A 12889-nucleotide genomic window follows, 5' to 3' on the forward strand; every position below is an offset into this window, starting at 1 on the left:
AATATGGGACACAGAATAACATCGGCTTAAGTTTCAGAAGGAAATACGATTGATATTTGGTAGTATTTACAAAAAGGAAATTGGATGGATTGATTCCACAAGATTTCTTTTTTAAAAGCAAAGGGATCAACTATCATTGCGAAAGTCGTTGATTTCTTCATAAAAAATATCTGAATATTATGATTTTTGCTAAAGCCGCTTATTGTCATTTGACGCCGATTGCGACGTTGTGAAAGTTGGGTCTATGAAATTGCACCATTACCGTTCAGTATTTACAAAGGTAAGTTGAATAGAACATTTCGCATCATTTGGCATCTTCTGCAGACGACATAACAAGCCAGCGCCACCTATAGATATCGAGTAAAATCTTTGGATGGATCTCTTTTTAACGCGATTGAATCCATGACAGGAGACTATTTACCCATGATATCGACATATCCAAAATTTGTATTATTTCATAAAAATTGAAAACATTATGGATAAGTGAAATTTTAACAAAAACGGTCATACTACCCACATGAACTGACAAGAGCTGTTTTTATTAACTTCACTTAAATCCATAATTTCGTCATATGTTAATGTAATCACTTTTATTGTTGGATATGATATGCATCTATAACATCTTTCCTTGTCGGTAACTATTGCAAGACTTTGGGTGCTATTAACAAAACAAAACCAAACCCCAAAAAAGATCCTCCCAAACCTAAAAAAAAAACCCCGAAAAACAACCCGCTCTTGTCAATATTTCAAGTTTTTCAAATTTTTATATGGCGCGACTGGCGTGACGTAACTCCTAAGTTGAGGGAGTATGTCGACTTTTCAGTTCAGAGGTAACATCTTATTTTTATCTGAAAGTAGGTTATGACCAGGAGAATTAAATTATAGGCCCAAATTGCAGCAATATGCCCCCAATAATTTAGACAAGTTATATTACAGAGCGTCAACCACTGTTGTCATCTTCGCCACTCACATGTTGCCCTTTAACGACTTTTATACATTTAAGCAGCTCTGTTTCGATTTCTGCAATTTGTGGACCATTAAGTCATTTATAATTCTAATAAAATGTATAGACAAAATCGACATTTGAACTGGTTTAAAAGAGTTAAACCTCTAAGTCAATAATGTCCATTATATTCAAAATTATAAACACGAATTATAGAATTTAATATTGGTCCATTTCAATCAATATTAATGTTGTTATCTTGCCGTCAAAATATGGGATCCTAATATCCAGTATTTAAGACAAAATAACCATTCTAAAATCAGTACATGAGTCGGGCGCCATTTATAATGACCAAAAAAAAAAAAATTTACTACAAAATAATGCGGGAGTAATTAGTAATATCTTATTTACAAAAAACAAAAAAATAATCAAAAAAGCGTATAGAAGAGACTAAGAAGACGTATTTCACCGAACATAATTGATTAGAAATTACAATATTGTTTTTAAAAAAACTGAATATAAATCACTTGATATGTATAGTCATATTACATTAAACATACATTATAAAATGCGGGAGCTAAATCTGCCCATTGCAGGTCTTTCTGTAGGTATGAAATGTTTTCTAAATTATTCATTAGACATTAATTAACTTATCCTGGCCATAATCAACTCTCGATGGCATCGGACTTCTCCGATATTAAATAGATTAGAACTGTTCAGCCATATTTTGATTTAAGCTAAAAAAAATGGAGGAGCGAGACTTAGCTTCGAACAACCAGTACGGTGGTTGGAATTATTGCACATGTCTTGTCAAACCTTCAAAGGCTTATATCGTCGCTCGCAATAGAGTAATTTGAATGAAACTTTCAAATTATTCATTTACATTATCTATTTTCGAACTATTATAGCAAGAATGGCTAGCTCTGTATCTAAATCTCACATAATGTATCTTTAATATGTGCTTTCAGACCCATTTTCGTCTATTTTAAGGTTCCAAAGAATAGAGCCATACGCCCTTTAATATATTAATGTAATATGAGTGTAGATAAAGTGAGGGCTGACAAGGAGTCGGGTCGCCTGTCCAACCCCGTGGGGTTTCTCCAAATTATAGAATCGAAATTGAACCATATGTTAGTCCCGAAATGACGTAGTTTGTGTCGAGCTCGTTAAACCCCATTTCTCTTAAACTCAACTGGTGGAATTGTTGATTTCTGGTCCAGACAAGCTATAATTATTAAAGACTCAATACCACTCTTGTTGTAACTGAATAATATGTCCCAATCTTTATTCTCGTCAACAAATTGTACTATTTTACAATATTCCAATTAATTGTTGATACAAATTTCATTTTAACACACCTAATTTAAAAATTTTGAAAAATTCAACATAATGGTTTGAAACGTCTAACGTAAACCTTTTTAAATGAAACTTCAATTTAAAAATATTTTCGAACCCTCTGGACAAGTAAAATTGGATGTAATGGATAATTTACACAATAGGTAGGACACTTAAACATCTAGTACTTAGACAGAGATATTATTTATTTTCTTGAGCAATAGGTAGGACACTTAAACATCTAGTACTTAGATAGAGATATTATTTATTTTCTGGAGCTTTCAAGCCAGCAAGAATGTTATTGTCCCTTTAAGTTTCTAATATTTGCGGTCATTTTTATTTACATTGTGGTGCTTAAAAGTACGCTAACCACGAGGTCCCGGTCGAGAAACATCCCCGGAATTTTCCGTTGCGGATTACCCTCGGCAGGAAGTTAAACCTTATTGCAATCCATTTGACTATATATGCAATGTTTTGATTTATGATTATTTGCACATTTTATTTTTGTCATAATATGAAGGATTATCAATATCCATGTGAATGCAATACAACTTTACTTGTTTAGTTCAAACACGAAAAGTACAGAAAAACAACTACCCAAATTTACATTTTAAAATGTTTGTATATATATATATATATCTGCCAATTTCTGTAATCCTTTAATTTCTATTATAAAATGTATGAAATATATTCAATATTACATTTTATTATGAGAAATTAAAACCCAATCTTTCTGTAGAAAATTGAATAATATTTAGATCACCGGGAATAAATTTCCCAATAACTTAAAGATGCATCATGTAAGATTTAGATAAAGAACTGCCCGTTCTTGCTAGAAGAGTTCAAAAATAGATCGTGAATAATGAATATATTGAAAACGTCAGACCCATTACTATATTCTGAGAGAAGTTATGAGTGATTGAAGTTTGACAACATAGTCTCGATTGTCAAACACCATTGCTAAGATAATAAACAGTCTCGATTATCCATTTTATTGTTAAATACTTAAAATATTGGAGGGTTTTAATCCATTCAACATCGAAGCCGTCCGATACCCTACATAGTTGATTATGAGCTTGTCATGTGTCTAAATGATAATAATGCGTATAACATTCGAAGCTAGACCTGCAATTGGAAGATTTAGCTCTTACATAATCCATCTTTAATCTATCTGCAATATAAAATGTTAAGTTTTTGGTTTTGATTGATGCTCATTTACTTTACTTTCCCAGCGAAAAGAAAATTTTAAACCTTTTCATGAAGCATTTTGGATATAGTTTGTCAATTTTACTTTGATTTTGTTAGTCGATCCATTTTAACGAGAATTATTATTTATTTAAATCTGTAGTCCATATATCTTTCATTTATGTTAGATTGGCTAGATTTTAAAATAAAACTAGGTCCCTTTTCCCGATCTTTCAGAGAGTCCGAAATTGTATGCCCCTGCCCCGAATACGATCAGGGCTAATGTGATTTGACACAATTAATATCCGTCTAGTAGAAAAGTTGAGAGGGATTATATGACGGCAACAATCATAGACACTGTAAGCTCGTATAACGAGCTATTTAATTTATACATTAAAAAAATAATTTCTCTTTTACGTGCATGTCCCATCCACTGACAAGATGTGCACGCCGGAAGATTCTGAAGAACTTCCTCGGCCAACCCTCGGCCAACTGGGAGCCAACCCGAGACCTCCTGGTCTGCCAGTCTTGCTCATTGAACAACCGCGTCTCCTGTCCCCCGCAAATGATAAATCTGTATTCTTCCAAAACTCCCTTTCTTGCTGGAAGGAACCTACACATGAATTTGATCAGGGTTAATATGACTGGAGACGATATGAACTAAATGATTAATACCTGTCTAGTCGAAACTATGAGTGGGATTATATGACGGTAAAAATCACAGACACTGTGAGCTCGTATATCAAAGTATAATATAATTAATATATAGCTATATCCGATATGCATAATTATGATACTGGTGTTGACCTTTTCGTTCCGGTGTACAACACTATACAGACCTCTACTGCACTGACTTTGACAAAACTAACCATAAATATAACTATAAGGTAAATTGGGAAACTTCCATACTTCTCATTTCCGAAAATAAACAACCGCCTTCGCACCCCCCACCTCCCCCCGACAAAACAACAAATTAAAAGAGTTAATAAAATAAATAAAATCCTACAAAAAACAAAATCAGGGAAGAAACAAAAAACAAACCCAAAACAAAGACACACAACAAAATCGAAATGAATGAAATGAAAATGAAATGAAATGGGTTTTAACGTCCTAAAAAACGAAATAGCCACACGATAAACCACCGCCCTACAAAGACATTAAAAAAAAATCCCGAAAAAAAAAAGAGGCAAGTGAAACCCCAACAAATCATTTTTTTTAAAAAAAATAATTCAGGAATTACAACGTTTATATTTCCAGACAGGTCTCGTCTATCTCAAATGATTTCTGCGACTTGGTGACCCAGACTAGGACACCTGCAAATTCTGACGTCATAATGAACGAAGACGTCAGACGTCAATAATAGAGAGTAAGAACATTTTTGGCATATTAACTTTTACCGTTATTGTCAAACAAAGCATCACATTTATATATTTACGCCAAAAGATGTATGTATACTCGCAAAATAATTTGAAATATGAAATTGGATTATTTAACAAGACTATTTTATTACCAAAATATAAACCAAACCAAATGTTTTATGTAGCTCAAATTTCAAACGGAACTCATTAAAAGTGCAATTTTTTTATATCCCTTATAGAAATTTTTGTTTTAATTATTTTTTTTTAATGGTGAAGGGGTGGGGCTTTCGAGTAAATATTAAATATAACGTACGAATATTGTTTTCTGAATGGGTAGCTAATTATGTGACATGACACCACAAACTATAGACAAAAACATTACCGTTAAGAATTGATACGTGTATTAAACTATGTCAAAACGACATTACAGCACTGTATAATATGATGCATTCGTTTATTCAGCAGGTGCAGCTTTAATGTGTGCAACGGAAGTTTGTAATTATAACGAAGTATTTCATTATAGCTCTTTTATCTAAAATGTACAGAAAATGACACATGATTCCCTCGAACCATGCGTTTTTTGTTATTTGTTTCAAGATAATCAAGCAATGAACACGTCAATTTTATATCGGTGCGGCCCATTTTCATGAATTCTACTTCTGCGTTATTTGGCTACAGACAGACATGGGCGGGGCTTAACGGCACGTGACCGGCTGGAACCTTTAGATGCGCAGACGGATTATCGCGCATTGCATATACTTGGCTATGGCGGACACTGAAGTGTATATGGTATGGTGAAGTAAAATATCGCATATATGACCGCCAAAGCAAAGTCTGGCAATTTATGCAAGTTGCCCAGCTATTGGGAGATATACCGGCTGCATCGACATGCTATTTTGTTTTGGATTGTTTGGTAAGTAAAACTCATTTTTAGCAGAGCCCCGTCCCCGACATGACTTTTTTAACTTCACTTCCGGAATAGTTACACAGTAAACTTACACCTTTCTTCCTTTGAATGTCAGTTAAAAAAATTAATTAATTTTTTATTTATTTTCAGCCTTATTACTGTATAATACAGTTGTTGCTAATGGTAACTATACTTTCATTTAAACACTTAAAAAATACATGTCATTGTCATATTTTGTTTGAATGACGATAAACCGAAACCCCCATCCCCTCTTCTCACTCAAGTCAGCTGTTGAATAGAGATGTCTTGGTACCCGGTAGGCCTATTCATTTCTGTACCATCTAGCTGCAAGGTGCATAATAACTACTGCATTGATTGAGCTAAATGCAATGCTGACATAATAACATACACTTTGCATTAAATACCACTTTGGGCAAGCACACAATCTTAAAATATGGTAAATAAATAAAAATAATTTGACAAGACTTGTCACTATTTTTAAATGCATTTAAATGGTCTGCAATCTTTTTGTAGACATCATCCTACAGTACAGAAGATAGGTCATGACCCAGTGAATGTCTGAAATGTGTAATCCTGATGTAATAATGTTATCAAGGGTCAAGCAATATTAATTCACCCCAATTATATTAGTAAACTATAAATGTAACCTTTGAAGAATCATGCATTACTCATATTAACCAGATATCCAGTTGAATGAATAATGTTTTGAATGAATAAGGAATTTATTTGATCTGTACTTAAAAATTCATTTGACATTTTAAATTTGAATTAATATTAACTGGTAACATTTCATACATGATGAGAAATGATGAAAAAATTAAAAGGGCAACAAGCCAGTTGGTTGACAAATATCTCAAAGTTCAAAATTATGTATTATTTTAACTGTAAAAACTATTATCATAATCTACTTAAAGCTAGTTAGTGTTGCTATTGGGTAAAGTTTCAAATCTATGCATCAAAAGCAAGCATCGATACAATACTCACATAAAATTGTGCTGCACCAAAACTTGCCATTTGAATGTGTCAAGAAAACAGTTGCGATTTTAAGTGGTTTCCAGGGGATATAACTTAAATATATAGAGGATGTTAAACTTCTGTGTTATTGATGGCCACGGTTGCTCAGTCGTAAGACGTTGGCTAGCTCACCGGGAATTCCTCTGTTCGATCCCTGCTTTTGTCGAGACAGGTCATCAGGATTTTCTGGGGTGGTCCCGCTTGTGATGTAGGAAGGAGGGCCTGGCAAGGGACAACATATAGTCATTTGGATGGGACAAAAAAAACTGAGGTCCCATGTACACATTGGCATGCACATAAAATAAACTGTGACAGTTGGAATTCGAAATAAGAGTAGGCTGTATCATCACTGTCTGGGCGAAATTTCCCTCATGACACACTGCATGGCGTATGCCCGTCTTTATAAGCTCAGTCGGTGCAGAAAAGTAGGATGTTAAACCCCATGTATTAATATTGCAACTATAGAAAACAGATAGGCTTACTAGATAATTGTGACAATGAGATTAATCTTTTCTTATAGCAGTCATTTGATTCTAGAAAACCTTTTGCCACATTTGTTGATGTTCACTCTTATCAGCAAAAATAACAATTAGAGCAGTAACATATTTTTGGGCGCCCAATGTCTGGATTTTGCATGACATATCCAACATCTCATGGCTTAATCTACACTAATAAGATTGATTACCGGTATGTAACATTTAAATAAGAAAACAAAATTAAAATACCAATGCTAGATAATCTCCCAGCTTGGATTCAAAACAGACCCATCATCAATTATGTTTGCAACAACAAAATGGCGACAGGCTTATTACATAGCGTGCAAAATATATTGATGAAATTTTAATTGAACATACATGTATCTTTGTAAATACTGAATTGAAGCATTTTGGGATTGATATTCCTATAAGATATTCATCTTGCACAATAATTTAGTTTGAAACCAATTCCCATTGTGCTAAAATTACGCAATGAATCTATGATCTTTTGTTTTTTTTAATGGTCGTCATTGATGTACCTGTATAACCAGAGGCTGATAATTGCATCACCGGCTGGTGCATCGATGAATAACACCAGTACTTCATAAGAGTACAAAAGAGGTTTCATTACTTTTATGCTGGATAAATAAAGCATTATGATTGCTTTGTTATATGCTTTATACGCATAGAGATAGTACCCTCAAATCAGTACTTAGCTAATATGATATAAGCTTCAAATGAATAATTTTGGACCAGTATGTTGTTGGTATGTGTATTTTGGCTTGTGTACCAGTCTTTAAGCTCCATCATTGGCCTTGATTCTGGATTATTGTCCGTTTAAAAATAAAATGAAGGTAGAATAAACACATAACCTTGATACATATTATTTGTACAAATTACACATTCATGTATTATATATCATAACTGTCTAGACGGTAGACATTTTTGTTTGTTTATATTATAATCAGCAAGAATAATTATATCAGTTACTTCACATGCAGACAATGAACATTACAAAACTAGTGATCAACATATGTAATGGCGTTGTGGTCTTTTAGTCCTAATGTGGTGGACGCACTAGCCTAATGATTCGGCCGTATCAATTGGTATCGAATTTTGTCTAGTGTGTCCACTATCATTTGCCCGAATCAAACATATTTCATTCGGCTGAATTATATTCGCCTAGTGTGTCCACTTCGCTGAAGCATTCGCCCAAATGTAAAATTCATTAGCCAATCACTACTCATAATCCACTCATATCGAGAAGTCATGTGATTGTTTGAAGACATGGTTGCCGCCATGTTTAATCTTGTGACGTGAAAGGTGATGCAATCGACTGGTGAATCGGACAAAGCATTCACCTAGTGTGTCCACCCATTCGACCAAATAAAATTTGGATAATGTGTCCACCGCTTTAAGTCATTAATCCTAACTCACTAGTCAAGAACGCTTTGACCTACATGTACCCCCTTTCTTCATCCTCAACAGACCTTAGTGGAAAGACAATAAATGTACATCCAATTCCTAATAGTGGCAATATACACACAATCAGATTTCCACTATTAGGATTTCACCCCAAATTAACAAGTTATTCTATGTATTTTTACGATATTTCTACTCACGAACCTGACCTAACTTTTTCTAGAAAGAAAAATTTATACATGTGCATGTATCATATATACACTTAGTAAACAGTAAAAACAAGAAACTTTCAATAATTTCTAATTGTTTGAAGTGGTAATGAGATTGACTGCAGCGTTAAAAGTAGTTTGAGTTCATTCACCCTGTAATGAGTTATTTGTCCAAATGGGTTGTTTTTATTATATAACCTTGGATAGTCCACAACCTTTGAACTGTAGGAAGTGCTGTATGACCAGACTAATTGTAAATTATTTGTTACAAAATTGTCCTTAATAACAGACCATGTCTGAACAAATTTCACATCAAATGTCAAATTATGATTGAAATATTTATCTGTGTTGTGGAATCTAAATTATCACAATATTTATCATTTTGCAATTTGTGAATGTACTAAAATTGAAAATATTGTTGAGATAATGATATGTTTTGTCTAGGTTCCATACAATTATGTTAATGTTTTGTCTCTTTTGTGTATCTTTTTTTTTTTATCTTGACTGTCTTTGTTTATATGCATTGGGGTTGATACGATGTATTTGATGAATGGACAGCAAATTACTGATCGCATAGGTAACGAAAATATAATATATAAGATAATATACATGTATAGGTACAAGCCACTCCCAGCAATAGGTTACAGTGTTTACACATATAATTTCAATTATTGGTACACATAAGAATATTGGTTAGAAAGTAGTGGGGGAGGGGCTATCAGTGCTTTTGGAAATGCAAAACCTTTTGTCAGGCTGGTAAATGGTATCTTACAAAATGTTTACATTTTGAACTTTTTGCTGGGTATATCAAGTATATGTATTCATAAAATCATTAAAACTCAAAAAAAAAAAAAGGAAAAAATTGTGCTGGGTAAAAAGGCGCCTAACAATCTCTATGACAGATGTTTTACATAACCTTGCCTTTGGTCCAGAATTGTTCTGATAATTGTAGCAACCAAATTGATACATTATTCAGCGCAAACATTCCTTGTCTGTATTTAGGGATCCAGGGGTTGATGATATATTTCAGTCTATGATACTCATTTGATAAAACATTGTATAATTGTTGTCATTTAACAGGTAACATACGGTACATGTATATCAGACATTCATTCCCTTGGTATTAACAAGTTCTTATTATTGACTATTTGGTATGGAAACTGGCAACCTTAAATCACTTGGTCAACTGGTCGATGTCACAAATTGTAGTCATGTTCTATCAAGTAATGAGGGATAGCATAATTATATTAGTACACATGTATTTGTAAGAGTTCTTACATAGATATTGGCTTTACCTGACCAGTTTTAAATTTAATAAACCTATAGACACTGACATTGTATTTTTTTCAATGTTGAAAAATGGTATTAGTCATTTCAAAATGATACCATCATTTTAAAAAAAAGGGAAAAATGACTATATATGGATAAGAATTACTATGATAACTATGTATAGTTAAGTCTATGGTTCTTGTATGTGAACAAAAATTGGATGCAGACAACTTACAAAACCAAATTACATTTAATACAATATAAGAGTTACTGAATCTGTATAACATGTGTTATAATATACTGTATACTCAATGGTGATTGATTTATAAGAATGTAATTCTGTGTGTCCAAACTTTTAAAAACACAAAAGTTCTAAACTACATTAACAATTCAAAAGCCTGTAATCGTAATCTCTGAATAATGGTCGTCATTTTGAATCTGACTTTCTGTACGAGATTGTTTAATAATGTATGTTATGTATATTACATGTAGATTTGTATATAGTTAAACATGTCCATAGTGTGGTGATGACAGTGTGTGGTATTATTATACCGGTATGTTGTAATAATGTGTAACATTAAGTTTTTATATAACCACAGCCGTAAATACTTACAATCTTATACATACATGTACATATCTTATATTATTCACTGTATGCAAATTGAGCTTTAGTTGGTTATAAATCTAGATTCTTACTCCTTTGTGAATTAAATTTAAATATGTTACGTGGTCGAAGTTCACATTTCATTTTGACTGGATATACAAATGCTGGACCATGAATTTGTTATTTGTTCAGATTTCACTTTGTTTTTAACATCAGGGGTGGTGGGGGGGTGGATGGTTAGCGCGTGCGTGCTGAATCATAAGGTCTGTCATTGAGTCAACTGGCATGATTTCTATTCCCCGGGGTTGTACATGTATGTGACAAGGAGTAGGGTCGTCTGTACAACCTCATGTGTTTTCTCTGGGTCCTCCAGTTTCCTTGGTCGGGGGTGGGGGGGGCTCAGTGGGGGTTGGATGGTTGAATGGTTAGTGTGCGCGCGCTGTATCGTAAAGTCTGTCATTGAGTTGGCTGGCGTGGTTTCGAATCCCCGGTTGTACGTGACAAGGAGTAGGGTCGCCTGTCCAACCTCGTGGGTTTTCTCCGGGTCCTCCGGTTTCCTCCCACTGCTAAAGACCCCTACGCGCAAGCGAATTATTGAAAGAAAATTAAACCATATGTTAGTCCCGAAATGACCTATTTTGTGTCTAGTGGACGTTAAACCCTATTTCTCTCTCTCCAGTTTCCTCTCACTGCTACTCGCAAGTGAATTAGTGAAATAAAACTGAACCATGTGTTAGTCCTGAAATGACCTAGTTTTTTTTGAGTGGACATTACGCCCCATTTCTCTTTCTCTTTTTAACATCTGAAAACAACAACATTGTAAATTTTTGTATTTTGATCATTTTTTTTATATCATTTTATGAAACATAACAGCTATCAAAATAAAGTATTGATCAAAAACAATGTTATTTAGTGTATAGGTTTCTAAATTCCAACCCTTTTTAACTCATATCTCATTGGTCATTTTATGAATCTTGTATATTTACCTTGATCAATCAAATTTCATATATAAATCCTAACTTTGGCCATCTTTATAGTGATTTAGATGTAACATGTGGTAGCCTACATCAACACATAGCAAGATGATCGCCATTCATTTTTATGTAATCTGATATAAGCTACTCAAATTCTTTGTCTGAATACCAATAATTTCATTCTGAACTTTGTTCACCTTTAGTTATTATTTTCTTTCATGGGTCCCCTTTTTTCCCCGACTGGTTAAATTTATTTCAATAATTTGCTTGTGCATAGGGGTCTTTAGCAGTGGGAGGAAACTGGGTAACCTCTAGAAAACCAATGAGTTTGGACATGCGACCCCAATTATTGTCATGTACATATACAGACAGGGAATCGAAACCATGCCACTTGACTAAATAGCAGATTTTATGATCGAAAGCAAACACGTTAAACCAATCAACTACCCAATCCGGTTGGGAAATTTAGCTTTAGTGTACCGTGTGGTCCAAATGGAAGTGCAATATTAAACATGAATCTCTGTGAATGTAGGGTTATGATAATTATTTCTAGTAGATTTTATAGGCGATTTATTAGGAGGGTAATAATGTACTCGATGACTGTCTGTACTAGTGTAAGTTAGGTTGTGAGTGTGCCATAAGATAAGCACTTAATGTACATCTATGTCATGTACTGTACTTAGAGAAGTTTTTGAACATATGATAATATTAACCTTTGCGGTGTAATCTTATTAAACGGTAACATGCAGTTCAGTACTGAAATTATCCCTTTTTGTTCTAACGATATTACTGCCTTGTCTGACAGCTATCCCTTCTTCGTTAGACCAGTCAGGCAGAAATGTACACGTAGGATGTTAAATCACATTTCATTTCTGACAGCTATAAAGGGTCATTTTCAAAATAATCAAATATTTGAACACCAACAATAATAATGTATAAAAAATGGACAATGAATTTCAAAGAGATAATTCTGATTATGGCAAGATCAACTTAACTTAGAATTAAGCCTAAGATGGAAGGTGTAAAAAAAGCACTCAATACCTTGACTGTTTTACTTTAATATTTCTAATACCAAAATATCTTAAAAAATGCATTGTCACTTACCGCTAGAGAATAAATGTCATTCATTTAATATGAATTTATTTTATGATATATTTAAATAAACCTAAGCT

General features: G+C 33.5%; 1 protein-coding gene across 1 annotated transcript in view; it reads left to right on the forward strand.

The window, feature by feature from the left end:
- Nucleotides 1–5523: 5523 nt before the first annotated feature.
- The window catches only part of LOC126814738 (uncharacterized), a 107066-nt gene continuing 99700 nt past the window's right edge, over nt 5524–12889 (forward strand). The window contains exons 1-2 of the mRNA XM_050540111.2: nt 5524–5734; nt 5879–5911. Of these exons, the coding sequence (XP_050396068.1) occupies nt 5710–5734; nt 5879–5911 (58 nt within the window). The 5' untranslated portion in view covers nt 5524–5709. The remainder of the gene's footprint in view (nt 5735–5878; nt 5912–12889) is intronic.

This window comes from Patella vulgata, chromosome 3 (assembly GCF_932274485.2).
Source record: "Patella vulgata chromosome 3, xgPatVulg1.2, whole genome shotgun sequence".
NCBI lineage: Eukaryota > Metazoa > Mollusca > Gastropoda > Patellidae > Patella > Patella vulgata.